Source organism: Agrilus planipennis, unplaced genomic scaffold (genome assembly GCF_000699045.2).
Source record: "Agrilus planipennis isolate EAB-ADULT unplaced genomic scaffold, Apla_2.0 scaffold22, whole genome shotgun sequence".
Classification (NCBI taxonomy): domain Eukaryota; kingdom Metazoa; phylum Arthropoda; class Insecta; order Coleoptera; family Buprestidae; genus Agrilus; species Agrilus planipennis.
In genome coordinates, this window is record NW_020438874.1 from 1,788,107 (window position 1) to 1,812,019 (window position 23,913).

The 23,913-nt window shown below is 33.4% G+C and overlaps 5 protein-coding genes across 5 annotated transcripts in view; 4 read left to right on the top strand and 1 right to left on the bottom strand.

Annotated features, from left to right (window-relative positions):
* Positions 1-6,103, top strand: part of LOC108740780 — a 225,751-nt gene extending 219,648 nt beyond the window's left edge. Inside the window, exons 11-12 of the mRNA XM_025979956.1 lie at positions 4,442-4,571; positions 5,949-6,103. Coding sequence (XP_025835741.1) covers positions 4,442-4,571; positions 5,949-6,103 — 285 coding nt within the window. The remainder of the gene's footprint in view (positions 1-4,441; positions 4,572-5,948) is intronic.
* Positions 6,104-7,139: 1,036 nt separating this feature from the next.
* On the top strand, positions 7,140-8,023 carry LOC108740793 (probable cysteine desulfurase, mitochondrial; the record flags this gene model as incomplete). The annotated part of the gene is made up of 3 exons (XM_018475271.2): positions 7,140-7,506; positions 7,573-7,705; positions 7,821-8,023. Coding segments are annotated over 3 exons (654 nt in total), but the record flags the coding sequence as incomplete, so codon positions are not given.
* An 11,270-nt stretch (positions 8,024-19,293) lies between these two features.
* LOC108740778 (probable cysteine desulfurase, mitochondrial) lies at positions 19,294-21,766 on the top strand. The gene is made up of 6 exons (XM_025979960.1): positions 19,294-19,499; positions 19,567-19,670; positions 19,723-19,799; positions 19,851-20,105; positions 20,160-20,520; positions 21,753-21,766. The coding sequence occupies exons 2-6, from the start codon at positions 19,568-19,570 to the stop codon at positions 21,764-21,766; spliced, it is 810 nt and encodes a 269-aa protein (XP_025835745.1). The 5' UTR covers positions 19,294-19,499; position 19,567.
* Positions 21,767-21,895: 129 nt separating this feature from the next.
* LOC112906190 (probable cysteine desulfurase, mitochondrial) lies at positions 21,896-22,861 on the top strand. Its single transcript, XM_025979966.1, has 5 exons — positions 21,896-22,102; positions 22,170-22,273; positions 22,326-22,402; positions 22,454-22,708; positions 22,763-22,861. Exons 2-5 carry the CDS (start codon positions 22,171-22,173, stop codon positions 22,859-22,861), a joined length of 534 nt encoding a protein of 177 aa, XP_025835751.1. The 5' UTR covers positions 21,896-22,102; position 22,170.
* On the bottom strand, positions 22,828-23,831 carry LOC108740797 (ras-related protein Rab-30). Its single transcript, XM_018475280.2, has 3 exons — positions 23,632-23,831; positions 23,327-23,571; positions 22,828-23,273 (listed from the first exon to the last, which is right to left on the bottom strand). Exons 1-3 carry the CDS (start codon positions 23,809-23,811, stop codon positions 23,075-23,077), a joined length of 624 nt encoding a protein of 207 aa, XP_018330782.1. The 5' UTR covers positions 23,812-23,831; the 3' UTR covers positions 22,828-23,074.
* Between the last annotated feature and the right edge of the window lie 82 nt (positions 23,832-23,913).

Below are 23,913 nucleotides of genomic sequence, written 5' to 3' on the forward strand. Positions count from 1 at the left end.
TTCATGCTGGGAAAGTTTTGGAACTTTCCTTTTAAATTTCCTCGTCTATTACGAAGTTTTTAAGCATTTTCGCAGACTTCTTCTCCCGAATAAAGCAAAACAGTGTTAAGATTTACTGCATTTATAATCAAAAAGGTGCGCGGCCGTCAGCGATACTTCCATACATAAATATTTACATAGTGTGCAAAATAAATATAGCCAGATGATAGGAGGAAGTTCCTTAAAGTTTATAAGGGTTACCCAAAAATACGTTAGTTTTTTCAGTTCTTTTTCATTAACTTTTATTCAACAGATCGCAACAGTATTTGGAATTTATTATCTATTTATTTATATTGTTTAATAACAGTGAAATAATTGTAAAAAAAATAATTAAAACTGACTTCAAAAATCCTTGGGCATTCCTGCATTCTTTTACATTCACAATCAGTTCCAGACGATAATATTTCTGTACCCATTTAATCTTCCAAACTTGCTTGAAGTTAATTAATCAAATTCATTCACTTACTAATTGACTAGTACCATCATTAATGGGTATGGCGTCGAAAAATAGAATACACATTAATTTAATCCTAAACCATTGACTTAAACGAAAGATTTTTAAAGCTATACCAAATTTATACCTTTCTGCAAGTCCTATCAAAAACCGAGAAAGTTCCGTCTTCCTTTCGTATGACATTATTTCTTGAAACACCCTGTACATGAATGTATATCGTATATTATTACAATTATATTTTATTCACTGGTGTGCAGTTTAGTTTTAGAACTGCCTCTCTTTGTTCAGAAAATACGACACTGAGAGTCCATAGCAGATAGACAATTAACCCCCTAATGTCGGCTAGGGCAACCCTTTATACCCTTACTTAATTGTCCCTCCCTACCGGTTTATCTTCGAAACGATTTTCTCAACTGCCTGGAGCAAGGCTCCTTAATTATATTAATTAGCCTTTCAAAGAAAGAATGGAACATAACTCTTAAATATATTGTATCAAGAAACCACCGCCGCACCGGTTGTTAAAAGAAAGACGTATCTCAATCTATCTAAAGCTTGTACACGTGGCTATCATAATCAGAGCTTTAGGGGCCTGAAAGGGCCAGGTTCGCTGGATAGCATTAATTAGCTANCTAATATAATTTATTTCACACATTTCCAAGCGATTTTAGGAATTATATACCTAGGAATTGTTTAGAATGATGGATTTCATATATTTCCCGTAACATATGTACCAATAACTATTTCTATTAATAAACTATCGAAAATAAGCATAAAACTTGAATGTAAACAATTAGAAAAGTGTCGGTTCTATTGTTCGTCTTCTAATAAAGATAAAACGACCAGAATAAAGCTCCAGAATCCTAGAAGCTCAAGAGGATTACATTCAGAGACAGCTTTGTTGATAAATGCGTCTTGGTTGCAACATATTTTCATATTACCGGTAAACTATAGTGGCCGAGTGCAAGATGTTAGAACGGAGTTTTAGAATGTGCAAAAGCAGTGGGCAAACTGTTGGTGCGGTAACTGGTATAAGGTATAAGGGTGGTGTAAGTAATCCACTGGCGACACAGTAATAATTCATTAGGGCGGACGGCACTAAATTTTGTAAATCCGAAGCAGCAAATAATGGATGGAAATAAACCGCTCCAGGAGGGCGGACAAGAGAACACCTAAATTATTTTATTTACCACGAAATGTACCTTTCAATTGCAGCAAGACCGGCAACGGAATGCCGTACATAAATTAAGAAAATCTCGGATCAGATTTCTCCCACGTAATTCTACTCCCGAAAACCAACAGCGCAAATTAAACCTACCTCAGCGAACTAAATCACAAACAACAGAAAAACGCAATAAAGAAAAGCGATCGCTCGTACCTCTAATTTAATTTCAAGTTGATTCAAGATTTAGTTATGGAGTATATCTGTCTGGTATTTTTTTGTACATTAGTTTTACCTCGAAATCTTGATGTATCAAAGAACTCTATTATGAGTATAAATAGTAATCCTATTAATATTAAAACTGACAAACACATGAGTAATCTTATAAGGGTTCCGTTATACATTCGGACATAGGAACCCTAATAAATGCGAATGTATGATTGTTTATTACGATTTTACGCATAACTATTCAGCCGACCATCATGAAATTTTTTTCAGACAGAAAAGGTAATACGGTACCTTTTCATCATCAACATAAGGTCATCAGTCCTAAGACTGGTTGGACACTCACTTCCAGTCTTTCCTATCCTGAGCTAATATTCATATTTCCACAAAAGTAGAACATCCCACATCCTTAACTATTTGTGAACTAATCTAGGTCTACATCTACTCCTCTTAACTCCTGTGTCTGCCTCTAATATGTATCTGACTACACCTTCATGCCTGAGAAGGTATCCTACCAATCTATCTCGCCTATTTCTTATTGTCTTCCGTAGAGTCCTCGGTTCTAATCGTTCAATACCTCTATATTCCTAACCTTCTCTATCTAAGGTATCCTCATCATTCCCCGGGAACACCACATTTCGAACGGTTCTAACCTTTTCTTTTTCGCCGCGCCCACCGTCCATGTTTCGCACCAGTACAGCGCCGCACTCCAAACATACACTTTTAACAACCTTTTTTTAAAAATTTCTAAAGTAATCGTTCGCGAGCATAGAAGTGACTTCATTTTATTAGAGGCGACTCGACCCTGCGCTATTCCCTTTTTATTTCCTTACTACTTCTGTTCTAACTAATCTGACTTGCTAGACACCTCAAATAATACAAACATTTATAACTATCCTTAAATTACGTACTATAGACAATATATAATATCTCCAACCTTTTGATATGAGTTGTATGTAACTAATTGTGTTGTGATAATTTCGTAGTCCTTTGATTACAATCACGAAACAATGTACCTACCAAACCGCGTGAACCGACAAGAAAAACCTAGCAACAAAATTTAATAAAAAATGAACTCGATGATGTGCCCGCTATTCGCATCTCGTCATTAAAGGTGATGTTGAAAAATGGCTTTCCCGACCGTGTTACTTCATTTTTTCACCATTATAGCACCACGGGCAGCATTCGGGTCGTATTCAATTTGCAAGATATTTCAACGTACATACACCTGCTGCAACATCGCAGCGTGCATTGCTCCATCACCGTGCGCATGCAGTTACAAGTTATTAAGATGCAAAATTTGTAAAATGAAATTCCATAGTCGAGTGCACGGGACAAGGGAGAGGGGGGCACGGGGACCCCTTTCAGCGTCCCCATTTGCAGCTAATTACCTTCCACGTCCCTGCCGCGACACAATCTATTACTTTAATCCATTTCGGCGACGCGACGAAATTAATGAAACGCCCGTCGACATGGCATAGTCGTTGCGACGTCATCGGCGTCGTCGTCGTCGGGTGTAGTTAGTGCTGACGGCAGCAAGAATTGAAACGGTTAAGACTTGTTACAACGTCGCTCATCAGTTTCTTCTTCTTCCTCCTCATTTTCTGCGTCTTCTTCTTCGTCATAGTCGGTCGTCGCCTTCGAAGAATTGAGGGATACCAGAAAATTAGCTTTGTTAACAGTGCAAAGGGATGACGATCTCCCTGTTCTTGACAAGCAATTACCCCATTTTAAGGCTCTGTGAGCCGCTTTTTCGGGAATTGCTTCTGCCAAAAGTTATGGTCGTTTGTACAAAGGCCCACGGAATGTTGCACATTTCATTCCGATGAAACGAAACACAACGACAAGGCGCTAACATTACGTTATGTATAAAAAAGTGTCACTTTAACTTATTGTTAGACTTTTTATTTGATACTTAAAAGTTTCCTGAAGCTGCATTTCTTATCTCTATTTCCTTTATTTGTAGGTACAGATAAATTTCTAAATAAAATCGAAGCGCTTACCGAAGTAACTACCTTTTTTTAAGGTCATATGGTTAACTGAATACTATTAAGATTCAAACAACCCCCAATTGATAATGATATGTATCTATCAGTAGAAGTTTTATTTACTCAAACAATAATTTAACTATCATTAATAAATCACATCATAGGGTGAATGAAGATCACATGTCGCCTCACCACCCTGCATTATTTGCTTCCTCGTTTTTTTTTTTTGGATTCAACTCGTTTGATTGTTACTAATTTCGCTATTTAAACGATTGCTAATTTTTACCTACTAACCCAAGTAGGTAATTGGGTGTAAGCTTGCAGTTTTAAGTGACCTAAATAAAAATTTCGAGTTTCAAAGACTTCGTGTATTATATTAATTACCAGTTCCGATTACAATTAATTTAACATATGTAACACTAATGTTTTTCTTCTTCATCGTATTTTATCTTACCATTTCGCGAATTAAATAACTTTTTATACTACGTCGATGGTTCTTGTGGTTGACTTTCGGGATATACAGATTACCCTTGTCAACTTTCGAGCCCGTTATCAATCAAGTTTTATTTGTTTCAGTTCTGGGCGGCGTACGTACCTTGCGATAGTCAATACAAGGATGCGGTCCAGTTAACCCTGGAACAAATCGACGTTATCAGAAGGCTGACAGAACTCTACCCGCCTCTGACCCTTTGCACGTCGGCGGAAGGTGAGTCAACATCTCGGCTTCGGCGACCTGTACAAATTGAATTTCTTCCCGATTCGATGTTTGCAAGCAAAGATGTTATCAGACCATCAAAGCCCTTTTCATTTTGACGTGACGCCTTCTTCTTTTTCACCAGCACGAAACGTCGGCAATGACTACTTATTCCTTTCAAGTGTTCGATCTCGTAAATGTACCTATGTATCTCATAGAATATAGACCGTCGAAATTCCTAATAGAAAATTTTTCTGCTAAGCGACAAAAGAATTCCTGTTGGAGGTTGGAGATCCTCAATAAAGAAAATTGATAAAATTTCACAGGATTTCATTATTGCTAGGTACTTAAAAAAGCTTAACGAAATTATTGCGTATATATAAGTCAATTTATTTAACTAAATCGAAGCATTGCCAGGGATAGCGGTTCGATTCTGGGTCTGCCTACCTTTGTGTAAGATTTCCTATAGTTTGTATTAGAGAATTAATTTTCGAATTAGTGACGTTTGAATGTAATTTGCAATAACAATTTAAGCTTTGAAGCACCTAAATAAATGAAATTGAATGCCTAAAATAAGAGTTATTGCTAAGAAAATGTCCTATCGAAAAATATTTGCAATAACTCTTAGTGGACGTGTGGTAAACAAAGCGGAGAATTTGCTTATTAGACACAAGAAGGACTCCAAATCCGACCAGAATGGATGGCATATGTCGTGCTCGGTAATGCTTAATAATCTACGAACGAGCAAGAAAAAAAATGGTCTCTCAGATCCATTTTATCTGGGTTTATGTCAGGTATAAAACAAACGGACAGATTTGGTTTTAGTTTTTCTGCTACATACTTTTTCCAATCCACTTTTCTTACGATGTCACCTTTAATAAATCGACTCAATTCACCGACAAATTGTCGGGAAAGTTTTCCCAAATAAGTATAACTTCTAGCTATTTCCCAAAGGTAGCTCTGGGATAATGAAGTGTTGGCTATTCAGTAACAAAATGAAAAAGGATTGGAGAAGTAAAAATGTTCCCGCGGGGGTACCCTTTTAGTCCTGAATTGATTCCTAATTCTTAGTCTTTTTAGAAATAAACTTTCTTTGAAGATATACAATATAAAAACAATGGTTGAGATCCCAATTTCAGATACCAAATTTTAGGACAGTATTTCTAGTGACCTTTATATGTAAGGTCATGTTACTAAATCAAATAAATCCTTAAACAACGTTCACTTCTTAGTCAATAACTTTCAGTGACAGTTATCAGACATGGATCGGGATTTCGAACTTATAATCCTTGCCAAAGTATCGATATTCCCTTTTACAATTTCGTTGTAGGTTTAGTTTGCATGTAACATAACGTCTATTTTTAATAGTAAATGTCTGTATATTTTTAGAAATAAAAGCAGCATACGGAAAACACCAAGTGTGCTCGTTAATCGGAGTTGAGGGTGGACACTCGTTAGCTGGTAGTTTGGCTGTGTTAAGGATGCTTTACCACGTTGGAGTGCGCTATCTAACACTAACATCCACATGCAACACGCCGTGGTAAGTGTAAAAAAAGACTAATAGGTACAACGTTTTTCTTCTTTTTTTATTTGTTTGAATTCATGCGAAACATTCAACATATTCTATACCCTGTTTTTACAGAGTTCTAATTTGCAGGAAGTAGTACTATAACCAATAAATTAATGTATCTGTTACCAGAAATGTATAAAATATAGGAATCGTATGCAAATCCTAGGAAATGTATACAATTCCGAGGCTATTTAGGAAATGTATAAAACTAATGCTTTCTATGAATAAAATAAGTACCCTCCCCTAGCTCCACTATCCCCGCGTACCCATTATCATCTTGAATGTAATACATTTCCGATTGCTATTTAGGAAATGTATAGATTTCCTAGGAAATGTGTCTAATATAATTTATTTCACACATTTCTGGGCGATTTTAGGAAGTGTATAAATTTCCTAGGAATTATATACAATAACGGATTACACNTGTTATGATACATATTATAATGAAATCATGCAATGCCCTCATCAGAAACAGTTTCCAGATTTAAAGCTCCAATAATATTGTAATATCAAAGACTTAGCGGATGTACTTCAAAAGGTAATAAATTTAAAACCCTAAACACTTGTAAAAAATCTTCCAGCACACCTAAGGGCTTCAAATACATAAAATAAAATATTATTCAACCAGTTCCTTTCTGTAATTCAAATTTAAAGAGGGCTTGAAGTACTTTGAAAGGGCTTTAAGCACTTTGAAAGGACTTAAAGCACTTTAATAAAGTGATTCATTTATCACATTCCAACTAGTTGTTCACAGAAAGGCTTGAAGTACAGTATTTCTAAGGTCTGAAAGGACTGGAAACACATTTTCAAGCACAAAGTATTGAAGCTTTACTCAACTCTGTTTTAAATATTCATCAACTGTTAATAAAATCATAAACTACTGCAGTGTACGTTAATGTTGGTCAAATTAAAGATATATTGTAAAAAGAGATCCTCATCTTTTCATCTATAATTACACTTATTGGAAATTTAACTAGATCTGTTTTTAATTAAATATTTTTTTATGATTGTTACACTTTTCTACAAACGAAAAAATAAATGTTGCACCTAATAACATTTTCATTTTTTTCTTGTATTTAGGTGTAGGGGCCTTATATGTTCGAAGAAGACCAAGGGTTAGAGTGGAGCCAATACAGAGTGGCGGTGGTCAAGAAAGGGGCCTCAGAAGCGGCACTGTACCTGCACCCCTTGCAGTTGGAATAGGTGAAGCATGTGCTGTGGCGCAAAAAGAAATAGAATATGATCATCGATGGACTGAATTTTTAGCCAAAAGGCTGCTTGATCAAATCTTTGGTAAACTCACTCATGTTATACGAAATGGAGATCCGTTGGAAAGTTATCCAGGATGTATTAATTTATCTTTCGCCTTTGTTGAAGGTAATGTTCCTTTTTTTCATTCTATTATTAACTATAGGCTTTTTTTATATAAATTGTTTTTTGCAGGGGAATCTCTCTTAATGGCCTTAAAAGATGTTGCTTTATCAAGCGGTTCTGCATGCACTTCCGCTTCTTTGGAGCCGTCATATGTTCTAAGAGCTATTGGGGCTGATGAAGATTTAGCTCATAGTTCGATAAGGTACATTTAGACAATCAACAAAAAAACTAAAATGCATATCCAATTAAATATGTCCTTCTAATAAATAATGGTGTAATTATTACTTAAAATTAAAAGAAACGTATTTTTTTCACAGATTTGGTTTGGGACGTTTCACCACTATTGAAGAAGTGGATTACACTGCTTCAAAATGTATTCAGCACGTTACTAGATTGAGAGAAATGAGTCCTCTTTGGGAAATGACCCAAGAAGGTGTCGACATAAAATCTATACAATGGTCACAGCATTAAATTAAACTAATACAAAATTGTAACGTTCGAATTTTATTTATTTTTAAAACACTTCNAAAACCCCATATAGCGCTTTGTTTGTGATTTCCTATGAAGATTTTATGGAACATTTAAATGAGCCCCTGCAATCATCATCTAATAACCATTACACCTAGCAATTTTAATAACTCGCATATTTCAACATAAATTATTCCGCGATAACAAACAGATTCCTGAGTTACTATCTCCTAATGCCGAAGCAGGAATTTAATATTCCTAGTGCATACAATAAATCTCAACAAAACACCTGTTGATTCCTCATGAACGAGAAAAGACTTTCAAGTCAGCACGAAGCAGTTTCCTTAATCGTTTCTTTATCTGAACCGAAAAATGCAATCTTCGTACGTTGTTTAGTCTTTAAATTGCTACATGCTACGAACATACTTCATATAAAATTCACATAGTCATTTAAGCGTAGTAGCTGACTTAAATCCTAGCGAATAAAAGCACGAAAAACGATTTTAATGCATATTTCGGAAAGGATTACTTAAAAATATTAAACTAAAGCCTTAGCTGCAGAACATGATCACATTTCAGATAGAGATAGGTTAATAGGACACCTTCTCAGGTATAAAGGCATAGTCAGATACAGAAACAGGAGTTAAGAAGAGTAGAGCTAGACCTAGATTACAATACTGTTCGCAAATAATTAAGGATGTGGGTTGTTCTAGTTTTAGGGAAATGCGAAGATTAGCTCAGGATAGAAAAGAGTGGAGGTGCGTGTCCAACCAGTCTTAGGACTGACGATGATGTTGTTGATACTGATCTTGTCTCATTAATAGTTCTTTCCTTTCTTAATCTTTTTTTTTTTCGTCAAAAAAGCTCATTTTCCGTCAATTGATGTGACTCATGTTCACATCTAGAGACTCCATCCGCGGTGTCCCTTTCGTTTCATGATTAATTGCCACAATTACATTTAATATGAGTTCGACCGTTAGCTTTATCGAATTATGCAATCTTGCGGGAGCTTTTCGTTTTACAATTTAGTTTACTGTCGTTCTTTGTTCGCAGCTCACATAAATCACATCCGAGACGTGGCTGGCGTGGACAATGTTGGTCTGGGAGCGGGCTATGATGGGATTAACTTGTAAGTATTGTGCACGGGAGTTATGGATAAATGTGGCAACGACAAGTCTGGTCAATTCGTTCTTTTTTCTTCTTTCTTCCGTTCTTTCTTCCTGTACCTAACTATACGTGGACTCGTTTGAAAGAATGAACTTTTATCCCAGTTATGATCTTTGTACTGTAATGACGGACAGAAAACTTATTTTCGCAGAAATTTCATTTCCCTTCTTCAAAAGCAACAACAAAGAAACACTCGGAAATTCATAACGGATTTCATTCCAGTTACACTAACAGTTTTCAACTATTTAAAAACGCCACAGAAATGGGCGGCTGGTGACTGAATATTATGTACTTTGCGACATAATAATCATTAATTTATCAAGATAGTTATTTAGTGTATCTACGCTACACTAGACGCTGATTTTTATACGTTTGTTGGCCGTTGTCGTGTGCTAAGTAGTCAAGCGCAACGCGATATCCTTTATACTACTGAACTGGCCCGCACGAGACAGCTCTGCGCACTGTTTCGGAAACCCGTGCCTAAACCCATTTTCTAGTTTAAGGTAGTGAATTTAAATTGGTTAATGAGCTGCATTTAACCCAGCCAAAAGTGAGTTATTATATCTCGATCGATGCTTTATCTTATTACAATTTATTTACGTCTATCAGAAATTGTTAGCTTCAACAAAATTATGAGCAAGTTTGATTCCATGAACGATCATAGGAATAATTAACTTTCAAAAAATAGATAAGTTTATACGTAAACATTTCCACAACGTCCGTTCCATTTCGTCACGAGCCACCACTGGTCAGAGGTGTACATACCCCCATTCAAAATATTACCTTTGAGTATGTCTTAAAATTTACTATATTTGCAAAAGCATAATTATCCTTTGAAAAATCTGAGTAAGATCTTATTGGACATAGTAGCCTAATGCAATGGCTAGATGTCTCATTTAAATATTAATTAGCGTCCTTATTATAACCCTAAAAGAATTGGAACTGTTCCGATTCGGGTTTAAAGGCCGTCGTGGTTCTTCCGTCTCTGATGCTGGATGTAGAGACGGAAGGACCTCTGAAGAAGCGCGCCACTCGTACTAACGAAACGTTAGGAATCAACTCCAATAAACGACGGCCTTTAGACCCAAATCAAGACAGCACCGCAATTCATTAACTGGCCCTGAAAGTCTTTACCAATTTGCCTGGAAGGATTATTACCAAAAATTGTATTTCTTTCAAATTTTTTGGATTGATTATTAAACTTTACTTCAAAGCTTTATGTCAGAACACAGAATAAATGTGATAGTCATAATACATTAAAAACAATATTTTTGTATGAACTGATTAAAAATTTCACCTCAAGCGTCCACGTCAAAAATTTGAAATGTTCGCTTGTCTGAAACTCTAAAAGGGGTGTTTGACCATGGAACCCTAAAAAGCCGACGACTATAATTGTGGTAAAAAGAAAGAGAACGGATTTCGTGATTCGGTCGTTCGTGCTAGATATATATATATATATAAGAACGCTTTGTGTGTCGATGACGGTGACTTATATGGTTACATTCGGAAACAAGTCAAATAAATAACGGGTAGAACAAGAGTCCACTCGAACGGAGTGATTAAGGACATTCGCTTTCGCGACACTTTAACAAAAGAAAAGCACGTGATAACAGAACGTTTTATTACCACTACAGTCAGTGTATAACGTAATGTCAAGTTTGACAAAAGCGAAGCAACGAACGCGACGTTTGGAAATAGCAATTTCGGCCACTATTAATTTTCGCCTTATCTGCCAGGATAATTCTTTCGAGTTTTCGATATCATGCCTCCAATAATGAAGCTGTCGAATGGGGTTATAGAGCCAGCCGTTCGCTGCCAAGTACACTAATGACAAAAAACCTTCCCCTATTCGAATCCAATCCTCTCTAATAAATAATACTTTCCGATATCTACGATGACAGACACTTGTACTTTTCTAAATGAGATTTTTTATCTCCTTCTTCCATTAATTTTTGGTAAATTAATTTTCTAACAAGGATAACATCATCGATCCTTGTTATTACATGCCTAACAGTAATATACATTGAACTAAATTGATAAATTCTCCTTAAAAGAATGTTTTTTCCCAAATCTAAAAGTTGTATGTTTCAGTGTTCCGAGAGGCTTAGAAGACGTTTCATCTTACCCGACCCTCTTTGCGGAATTGATCGGTACCGGTAGGTGGAGTACGGAAGATCTAAAGAAATTAGCAGGTTTAAACATATTAAGAGTATTTCAAGATGTAGAACGTGTCAGAGACGAATTTAAAAAGGCTAAAGTACCGCCGTACGAGGATGCGATTATTCCAAGACCCAATCCCCACAATTGCAGTTCAGACCTTTTCTGATTTCTGGGTTGCGAAATGACTTTAACAAGTAATACTCTATAAACTGATATGGAGCAAAGATTTCGAAAGGATTTGTGTGAAGATATCATTAAGTGTTGTTTACGTGATCGAAACATTAAGAACCATCTGGTCAAATACATATAAAGACAAGTGTAGAAATAAAACAATTTTTTCCACCCGTTATATAATCAATTTTACAAGACTCACAATGCAATTAAAAAGGGTTTATGTAAATATAGTTTAATTTATACAGTGTGCAAATAATCAGTAAATAGGTAATTATGTGAATTAAATTTTTATCCTTGTTGACGGTTAAAGATCAGAAAAAGAAGGATATGAAAATAAGGAAAAGTTTATTGTTATAATTTATTTTCAGGAAAGATCTAAAAATGTAGAATTTAAATTTAAAAATTTGTTTTCAGTGTATCAATCACCAATTTTACGTGGTTATTTTTGTGTGCTAATGCCGAAAAAGTGGAGAGACCATAATTACAAGCAGATAGCACAGAAAAGTACCTACTTCATTTGCGATAAAATTGTGTGACGGTAAAATTGCAAAACTGATGAAAATTTTATTGACCAGTGCACCGATAACAGTAATAATAGTACTAATAACGATAAGAATGCAGATTTTTCGCAAATTTAGTGGCTTGCATTTCTCGGATCTAAATTTGCAGATGGTAAGTATTTATGCAACTCTCATAAACTTGCAAATTGGACTCGGTTGGTTGCGCGAAACTGTAAATTTCGTCTTTAAATAAATTTCACAGACAACTGGGCCACACGGTATTAGCCTCACAAGTTTTGCATAAAATATTTGCACCGAAATGTTCCCAGATCTAAGCTGTATTAAAGAGGCTTACGTAAATCAGCCTTTTTCCTTACTTGCGAAAATTTATTTACAGACGTTATTTACCAAGACGAGCAAGCTTATCTTCAACTTCAATAAAGTAGACTTATACAGAAAATATTACACAGGAAACAAAATTGTACCTACAAATAATCACAATCAAAGCATCCGCCATAGATCAGGCACGTATGAGTCAATGAAGGTGTCAAATTGCCCGCCCTCACCCCAAGCTAAACAGGGAAATCAATTAAATTCTTGTTAAAAATATTCTCCTTTTAAACCGCTTTAAGAGTACATTTTTCACAAATTTTAATCGACTTCATCGCGATTCAGTTTACCAATTTGGTAAACACGCTTATTTTGATAATAAATAATCAATCAATTTCAACCACCAAAATCATAACTTCATACCATTCAGTTTGTTTGTAAATAATATTAGTTACACACATGCAGGTGCACCATATGTAAATCAAAAATGTTGTGAATTAATTGAAATTAACAATCAAAAACTGAAATAACTATTAATAAACCACAAGCGTCTTTTCATGCTCTAAGTTGACGTAGCCTTCGAATTTCCGAATTGTATGCGAAAACAAAAATCCGTGTCATTATTTATTAACGAAATACTAAAAAATTAACAGAAAAATATATCGCATGGTCATATTTAAACTTTTGGCTTTAGAAAAACTAAATATTATAGGTACTTTTCAAAGTCAATAATTTTAAGTAGATACTTAAGTGTTAACCATGGGATTAAAACGTGAAATGTTTGTCAAGTTTCAAAAACTACATAAATAATATAATGGAGAACAATCTGCATACAAAATGGGCAACGAGAATGAGGTATCCATCGCACTAAAAATACGAAAAGTTTAAAATTGCAAGTATAAATTATCGAAATTTACATAAAATCGCATTTTCATGCGCGTTTATATCATCTCGCCGCGCTCTTTTCCGCACTAAATTAAGATTCGCGATAGTTTCGTGATGCTTTAAAGAACCAACTTTAATTTTCTCTGACGGTTACGGTAAGTACAAGAAGAGAAGAAGACGTTGGCTTTAAAAAAATTACTACCTAACCGACGTTAATAAAACATTTTTTATTAACGCAATATAAGAACGACACCACTTAACTACATCTACAGAACGTTCGCAGTACTTTCACATTTTACGGGAGAATTTTTAATAAAACGTCTAAGTGAAAATACTCAAAACTTTTGCGAATTTTATATGCTGGCACGTTATTATAACTAACAAGCCTTATGTGAACGCCATAATAATTTTTATTTCTATTTTTGTTAGGTGCTTACACATTAATCTAAAATAAAGAACAAAGCGAATTTTTCAATCAATTTTCATTATACTTAAATAAATGTTTGATTCGTAATGTACAAAACGAAGAAAAAGTTAATAGATATTAATATTTCCTAAGTAAGAAATTGACTCATTTCATCAGTTACCTACGACAATAACTACAAACGGCAAAATGAAAATAGCAATCACAAATTAACAACAAATATTTAATTATTCATCAAACAAGGCTGTTTAAACATGTGTGTGTACGCATGTATTTGTAAAATTAAGAAATTGTAGAGTGATTATGTTGTGTTTGAACTAACAGTAATTGTCATGCCAATAACACGTTTTGGATACGATTAAATTTGCTAAATACAAAATTATTTTGAGTAAATTCTGATCAAACAAACGAATATAATAGACTGATTGATTAAACCTTAACAAAAATTGAAATATTTTACAAACTTGGAAAACCAGTACATTAATTTTATAATAAAACTGACTAAAGATAGACCGGAAAATCACTACATTTCCTTTACTTGATTTTGCATGAAAATCCACTTAATACATTAAGAGCGAGCAACAATTTATGTCTATCTTAATAAGTCTTCCAAAAGTATTAAACGTTTTTGGAATGTAACTTTTTCAATATCTATGCTAGCAGATAATACTGCATACCATTGTAGAAAAGGTTAGTAAAAAGTAAATAAAAACCAATGAAACTTACTTTTTATTAACCCTGTGCTGTAAATAATCTAGGTATGTAGGTTCATACATTTAAGTAACTATGTACGTTTATTTGAAATTTAGGTGAATACGTATCTTCCACGTATTGAAGCGTAAATGCTGTCTAAATAAAATTATTCCTTATAACGTAATGTATCTACTAGTTACAATAGAAACGGATCTTATAGTGAAATCTAATCAAGTCTAAAATTGTTTTTACAATGCTCTTTATGAAAGGGCATATCGGTGCTATTTCGATAATTTTATCTAATAAATAAGGTAATAATTATAAAGCGATTGTAAATTACTGCAATCCACTTGTAAAGAAAATCGATTTTAGAAAAACGTTTTATACACATAATTTATTAATGTACATGACTAAACCTTATTAAGATAAAGGGGAAATTTAGATTGCTTCATTAAATTGTACATAATAATTATACCATAAGTGTTCATTTTGTAAATGAATAATATTACGTAGTAAGTGTATTATCAAAAATTATGAATTATACTTTATTTGGACGCGTATAAATATGGAGGAACGTAGCCTATTTCGTACTAACTCTTACACCGTACCCTATCTACCCCTACAGAGTCGAATCTTACGGTTTATTACCCCGAAAAATTCAACAGTGACACCAGATATACCTAATGCGAAAAACATAGACTATTATAGTTGTTTAAGGTTTAAAATTTAAAATTAAGTAAACTCAAATCACTATTTGTTAATTTTTCAACCACAAATTCATTTTTCAAGTAAATAAAAATTGCCATGTACACAGAAGATTAACATTCTTTTTTTAATACGTATTATAAACAATTAATTTGTAGCATTCGTAAAAGCTACGAGAAACTGATTTAACATACTTTTGTAATGAAAATATTAGAAGGCTTATTGTATCTAAAAGTGAATACAAGAAAATCAATTGGAATACTGTGCAGCTTAACTAAATAAACACTAAAAATTTAGTGTCAAATTTTTTTCAAATGTTATTTTTCATCATCATCATAAGGTCGTCAGTCCTAAGACTGGTTGGACACGTACCTCCACTCTTTCCTATCCTGAGCTAAACTTCGCATNTTATTTCACACATTTCTGGGCGATTTTAGGAAGTGTATAAATTTCCTAGGAATTATATACAATAACGGATTACACAAATTTCCGTTAACATATCTATTAAAACATTTTTCCTGGTAGCTATGTGAGAGATGTTTCGTTTCAGTCAATATTTAGGGCCTCTAATCACGCAGCCATTCAAAGCCTTTGTTTATATTTTTCAGATTTATTTCAGTTCTGTCATGTACACAGTTCCTCTTTTTACCATCTATATCCATTGTCAGATAAAAATCCAAAGCACAGGTGCATTTCAAAGCAGAACATATTCCAAATGCACCCATAAAACATTGTAAATCTACATCACTCTCTTTTTAAAATGCATAACCAAAAATTTAATGTATTCGCTGCACCAGAAAATTCTCACTAAAAATACTATACTGCAAAATCCACCTCAAATATGCATAATACAGAAGTTTGGTGACACAGCCTATGACTTTCTCGGTGAAAATTTATTTACCACGAAAATAGTGGAGTTTGCTGTTAGCTGTTGATGCAGCTGACTGTGTCTCTCCATTACTAACTTGTGAGAGTTATGCGTATAACTTGAGATAAATATACGTACAGAAACAAGGATATTTCCGGAAGTACATTTAGGATTATTTGCACGTAAGGCAAATCTTCAAGTAACTGGTAGGTGTCTAATTGGATGTAACAGAAACAAACACTTGACCTTTATTTTATGGAAACACATTAACCCGAAAACAACTTACAGGTTTTAGAAAATACTACAAATGACGCAGTAAACGCCATCTGTGGCACGATGCTACATTTTAGGATCTGTATTCTGTCGAAACTACCCGACGCGGATCGCGATTTCGATCTTTTGGATCTCATCAGCGCCTCGCAGGCATTATTTCATGTACACAAAAAAGTGAAAAACAGGACTTAACAGACGTTTTCCGTTCATTAGCTCTTGCACGTTAAACGGTAAAGGATACATAAACAAGGACGAGGCAAGCGAAAATGTTTTCATATCAGTTAAGTATACAGAGAAACGCCTGGAGCAGATATAAATGGACCTGATGTCCGTTATACAGTAGCAATTCTAACAGATCGACCAATATTACGGGAGTATTCATTGTTGCGACTGTTCGACGAGAATTTATACCGTCCCGGAGGTAGAATGAAATCCAACGGGAGTATCTGAGTAAACCAGTGATAATTTCGTGCGAAAACGTGGCTTGCCGTGGCATTGTTGTAGGTTAGGGTTGTTCCGCGGTCGTAAATTCAAAAGCTAAGATATATGGGGCTTAATATGAACCAAAACGTACAACGCAGTGCCACTATGAACGAGCCGGCTGATGGCATCGTACGTTTCACTAACATCCCAAGAGGCATTCTTCGTCTCGACCCCGAAACACCGAAAGAATAATTTATGATTTTTCCTTACTTTTTTATACTAAAAATATTATGTTTAGTGCTCGGTCGTTGCCATCCAACCGAAATGGAATATCTCTCGGCGTATTCCCGCGAACATAAAATGAATAAATTAAGTTAGGTACCTACAGGAGGAAACGAAAAAACGTGGAGCAAAACAAAAATCCGAGACCTTTATACGTCGAAACATTTGATGGAATTATTTCAAATATTCTTCTTTAATTTCAACTCATAACAGAATTATACAAATACTAATTGAACTAATTGACCCGATTTTGGACGGTGGGACCTATTCCTATACCATTGTCGGTAGTGCATGGCATTTCACACATACCGTAGGAAAAGTAAACGTAAAAATATTTAGGTCTTTATGGTAATATACCATGGAATCTAGAAAAAGGGGTGCATCTTTGGGTTGAACTTTTAGTCAGAAAAATTTTAAACATTAAGAGAGGGTGCTAATGAGTGTAAGAAGCAAGACAATCTCTGGAACTACAGGAACAATTTTAAAAAATTTTTGGACTAATAGATAGCTAGCTATTCCTGAGTCACGTAGGTTACATTTTATTTCGATAAAAATAAGTTTTCAGTTCGAAATGTAAAAATTTGAAAAGCGCTGCTAGGGTAGGTTATCGACTAGCGCAAACTAAATGATGAAGGTGTTAATAACTCTTAATTTTTTAATAATTAATTCGAGTCTTAAGTCTAAGCGAGAGAAAAAAATGAAGGTTTTGAATTTATGTATGACATTTAAACTCTTCCATTTTGTTAGAGTTATGTAGGCCCAAATTAGCGCTATGATGATGATTTTAATAGAACAGTAAAGACTTTATCATACGCAAACCGAAGACTAATATCAAAATAATGTAACGTTTTCTTACCTGTAATTCTTGAAGAGTGTTATTCAGACGCTATTGTGTCACAACACGAAGCCTGAAAAGAGAAGGATTAAAAGATTAAAAAACCATTAAAAGATTAAAACACAATCTAGACAAACTTNTTAGGTGTTATAGGATGTACACAACGTTTCGTAAAAATTAGAATCGCTATTACAGCTTTATTAAATTCAATTGAAAATTATTAAGTAAAGCTGATTAGTTACTTTATAAGAACGTCTGTAAATATATGACCAATTTCTTACTGTTTTATATGTTTTGAATGTAAATAAAGCCTATATTTGGAAAACATACGCTAACATATCATAGTTAAGATAATAAAGCGATGGATTTTATTTTACTCTAATTGTACCCGTTCCCTCTGCTAGTAAATCGAAATTATATTCAAAATTTAAATTAAGCATACAAACAAAAACTATCAGGGTGATAATTGATAATCCCATCTCTCCAAAGAATTAAAAAGTTACATCAAACAGACATTAAGAAGTTTGTATCTTGCTCATTTGTGTAAGTATTGCAATCCATAATAACAAAAAAATATTATGATATATTATTTTTAACATTATTAAAGTAAGAATTTTGTGCAAGTTAAGCAAAGACCAAAAGGTTTTTATAATAGAGCCAGAATTTTTAAAATAGGAAAGCAGTTTGAATTTCAAATCAAATTTGGTATCTCCAAAACAATACCTGCAAATAATTTTAATTTTCTGCGTAAGTAAAATCCCATTCGATCATAAACAATGAGGTAATAACTGCAATTTTTATCGAAAGTTATTGAAAAAACTAATGTACTTATAATGTTTCAATAGCAATACTTTTATCTAAAAGTTAAATGGTGCAATAAAATAAAGTAGAAATCGAGTAACATCTTTTTGGAAAGTTTAAGCCAAGATTTTTGGAATGGTTCCAACGTCAGAGAAGTTGACTTTTGATCCAGTTTAGCCTGAAATAGGCACGTACAATATTTGGGATCTCATCTACGACAGGCAGTAAGAAAGGCCCCCTAGGGGTTGGAAAAACTTTTTACTGGCATAACATAATCTAGATTAAATCAGGTTTCAAATACCAAAAAAGATCAAGGGTCATTTTCTTCTTTAGAAGTGGGGGGGGGAGGTACCATTCGAAAAGTATTGGCCTAGACTTTCTAAAAAAGGTTTACTCGACCCTCAATTCAGTAGGTCCGAATCGGAAGATTAGCCTAATTGTCTAATGACAAATTATTGTAATTATCTCTGATTGTATTAGTAAAGTAATTAAATGTTTACTTTAAAATAGTAACAAATGTTTGTTTTACTAAAAATACCAAAGCAGTTGAAATATTCGTAGATTTTTGTATTTAAATAAGTACCTAACTAGATATTTTATGGTACCTAATATAATGTAAGAACACGTGAAGAGTGCAAAATGGGTTAAAATATTGCAGGTTACTGCATGTAAACGCGCAAGTTATAAATTTATATAAAGGCTATAAACAAATATGCTTGATTAAGTAATAATTGTAACAAATACCTTGTTTAGATGAGTCATTTACAGGTGCCCAAACAAGACAAAATAATCACTTATTTTATTGTCTATTACACATTGCAGTTTTACTAGTTTCATAGAATAGTTGTTTTGTTTATTCCAACTTACCAACTTATAGACTTCACATAACAGTTTAAAAGTTGTTGTGGCAATTCGCATTGCTTAGTGGGTGGTGAATGCAAGGCATAATAAGGTGACTATGTTGTTGTACAAAAGCCAAGAAGCATAGGTAATTGGGCAATATTGCAAGTATGTGGTTTTATGAATTTAAAAGTGGATGACTGAATTCCTTTAGTGTCTTAAATGAAAATTACAGGATGATTCGCAACGTTATAAAAATCTTTGACCTTCCTGTAGTGTTAGCGAAATCACAGCAAATTAAAACAATATTCAGTGGCGTAAATAAAAATTTATCCACTGGTAAGTAATTTTTGAGGTTATGTAACATAACCTACTTTTTTTAATTTTTTAGATTCGAAATATGATGGAAATAATGAATCATTTATTGGAAGGCCGCTATATTTGGACGCCCAAGCCACAACCCCTTTGGTAAATGGTTATTTTATGTGATGTCATAATTTCATTTATGAAAACTTGTAGGATCCTCGAGTCTTAGATGCTATGCTTCCTTATTTTACCTGTTATTATGGAAACCCACATTCTAGAACTCATGCTTATGGTTGGGAAACAGAAAAAGCAGTAGAAAAGGCTAGATCTCAAGTGGCTAATTTAATTGGAGCTGATCCTAAGGAAATAATTTTTACATCAGGGGCAACTGAATGTAACAATATTGCTGTCAAAGGAGTTGCTAGATTCTATAAATCTAAAAAGAAACACATTGTAACTACTCAGACTGTAAGTGTTATTTCTGTAGTAAAATTTGTTTCCTAATGTATTTTTCAATTTAAGGAACACAAGTGTGTATTAGATTCATGTCGAGCTCTAGAGGCTGAAGGTTTTTCAGTAACATATTTGGCTGTAAATCATAATGGAATAATTTCATTAGAAGAACTTGATAAAGCTATCACTCCAGAAACATCTCTTGTTTCTATTATGACTGTTAACAACGAGATAGGTGTAAAGCAGCCTGTCAATGAAATAGGTCGATTGTGTCGTAAAAAAAAAGTATTCTTTCACACTGATGCAGCCCAAGCTGTTGGTAAAATACCTATGGATGTTCAAAGTATGAATATTGATTTAATGTCAATTAGTGGACACAAGATATATGGCCCAAAAGGTAAAATTAATAATAAAAGAACTCTATTCAAATATCAAAATATTTATTTATTTAAATAATAGGGATGCAAGCCCAATACTAAATAACTGTTTTATATGTTTTGAATGTAAATAAAGCCTATATTTGGAAAACATACGCTAACATATCATAGTTAAGATAATAAAGCGATGGATTTTATTTTACTCTAATTGTACCCGTTCCCTCTGCTAGTAAATCGAAATTATATTCAAAATTTAAATTAAGCATACAAACAAAAACTATCAGGGTGATAATTGATAATCCCATCTCTCCAAAGAATTAAAAAGTTACATCAAACAGACATTAAGAAGTTTGTATCTTGCTCATTTGTGTAAGTATTGCAATCCATAATAACAAAAAAATATTATGATATATTATTTTTAACATTATTAAAGTAAGAATTTTGTGCAAGTTAAGCAAAGACCAAAAGGTTTTTATAATAGAGCCAGAATTTTTAAAATAGGAAAGCAGTTTGAATTTCAAATCAAATTTGGTATCTCCAAAACAATACCTGCAAATAATTTTAATTTTCTGCGTAAGTAAAATCCCATTCGATCATAAACAATGAGGTAATAACTGCAATTTTTATCGAAAGTTATTGAAAAAACTAATGTACTTATAATGTTTCAATAGCAATACTTTTATCTAAAAGTTAAATGGTGCAATAAAATAAAGTAGAAATCGAGTAACATCTTTTTGGAAAGTTTAAGCCAAGATTTTTGGAATGGTTCCAACGTCAGAGAAGTTGACTTTTGATCCAGTTTAGCCTGAAATAGGCACGTACAATATTTGGGATCTCATCTACGACAGGCAGTAAGAAAGGCCCCCTAGGGGTTGGAAAAACTTTTTACTGGCATAACATAATCTAGATTAAATCAGGTTTCAAATACCAAAAAAGATCAAGGGTCATTTTCTTCTTTAGAAGTGGGGGGGGGAGGTACCATTCGAAAAGTATTGGCCTAGACTTTCTAAAAAAGGTTTACTCGACCCTCAATTCAGTAGGTCCGAATCGGAAGATTAGCCTAATTGTCTAATGACAAATTATTGTAATTATCTCTGATTGTATTAGTAAAGTAATTAAATGTTTACTTTAAAATAGTAACAAATGTTTGTTTTACTAAAAATACCAAAGCAGTTGAAATATTCGTAGATTTTTGTATTTAAATAAGTACCTAACTAGATATTTTATGGTACCTAATATAATGTAAGAACACGTGAAGAGTGCAAAATGGGTTAAAATATTGCAGGTTACTGCATGTAAACGCGCAAGTTATAAATTTATATAAAGGCTATAAACAAATATGCTTGATTAAGTAATAATTGTAACAAATACCTTGTTTAGATGAGTCATTTACAGGTGCCCAAACAAGACAAAATAATCACTTATTTTATTGTCTATTACACATTGCAGTTTTACTAGTTTCATAGAATAGTTGTTTTGTTTATTCCAACTTACCAACTTATAGACTTCACATAACAGTTTAAAAGTTGTTGTGGCAATTCGCATTGCTTAGTGGGTGGTGAATGCAAGGCATAATAAGGTGACTATGTTGTTGTACAAAAGCCAAGAAGCATAGGTAATTGGGCAATATTGCAAGTATGTGGTTTTATGAATTTAAAAGTGGATGACTGAATTCCTTTAGTGTCTTAAATGAAAATTACAGGATGATTCGCAACGTTATAAAAATCTTTGACCTTCCTGTAGTGTTAGCGAAATCACAGCAAATTAAAACAATATTCAGTGGCGTAAATAAAAATTTATCCACTGGTAAGTAATTTTTGAGGTTATGTAACATAACCTACTTTTTTTAATTTTTTAGATTCGAAATATGATGGAAATAATGAATCATTTATTGGAAGGCCGCTATATTTGGACGCCCAAGCCACAACCCCTTTGGTAAATGGTTATTTTATGTGATGTCATAATTTCATTTATGAAAACTTGTAGGATCCTCGAGTCTTAGATGCTATGCTTCCTTATTTTACCTGTTATTATGGAAACCCACATTCTAGAACTCATGCTTATGGTTGGGAAACAGAAAAAGCAGTAGAAAAGGCTAGATCTCAAGTGGCTAATTTAATTGGAGCTGATCCTAAGGAAATAATTTTTACATCAGGGGCAACTGAATGTAACAATATTGCTGTCAAAGGAGTTGCTAGATTCTATAAATCTAAAAAGAAACACATTGTAACTACTCAGACTGTAAGTGTTATTTCTGTAGTAAAATTTGTTTCCTAATGTATTTTTCAATTTAAGGAACACAAGTGTGTATTAGATTCATGTCGAGCTCTAGAGGCTGAAGGTTTTTCAGTAACATNAGCTACACAACTACACTCATCAACAAAAAGTAACTAAATTTTATATAATACAGTAAACACATAAATAACTTTAATGGAGAATAATTTCCTTAAAAAATATATTATTTGAACAATGTTTTCATGATTTCAAGGATATATATCCTTCATTTAGAATCATTAATACCTACATATTGTAATCCAATAAAATAGAAATTTGTTTTTGCTACAAAACTTTTGTTGACAAGTGTATAATATGAATGTGCAGCTATACTTAACAGAGACAAGAGTCTTCAGGAGATTCTTCATTTGACGATATTTTAAAGCCATGTTTATCCATTGTTTGAAGCTCTAAACGAGACCTGTTTGATTCTACTAAATGATAAGCAATATCATAAAACATCTTCTCTATCCCCTCACCAGTTTTACAAGAAGTTTTATATACTCCACTTATAATATTATGACATTGTTCACTGAAAAGTAACAATTCAACTTAATTAATTAACTCATTTTTATAAAATTTTACCAAAATGCTTCAATTTCAGCATCAGAAACTTGAGGTTCACTGCTTTGCAAGTCCAACTTGTTACCACATAGGAATATTTTTGCATTTTCTGCATATGTTACTACGTCCAATAAATGCTGTGAAAGAGTGTTAAATGAAGTCAAATTATCAAGAGAAAAAACTAATATTGCTGCTTCTGAGAACTTGTAATAGCTGGATGTTATTGAAGCAACACGTTCCATACCACCAGTGTCCCAAAGCTGTAGCTGAAATGATTTACTGCATATTAACTTTAAGAGAATAAAGAGGTAATGTTCTGTTTATACCTTTATATCTTTATCTTGAACATTATAAACTTTATCATAATGATCTAAACCTAAAGTGGACTGCCTCCCTGTAGCTGTTATGAAAGTATTATTGGCAAATCTCCTAAAAATTGAACTTTTGCCCACACCATATTCGCCACACAAAATTATTTTTTGTTCAGGTATCTTTGTTGTTGCCATTATTATAATAATTACTTTCCATTATTTTATTTTTGACAATTCTCCTGACGTTTAGAGGTTATGTTGTTTTATTATTGTGCATTAGGTAGTATTGTTTGCAAA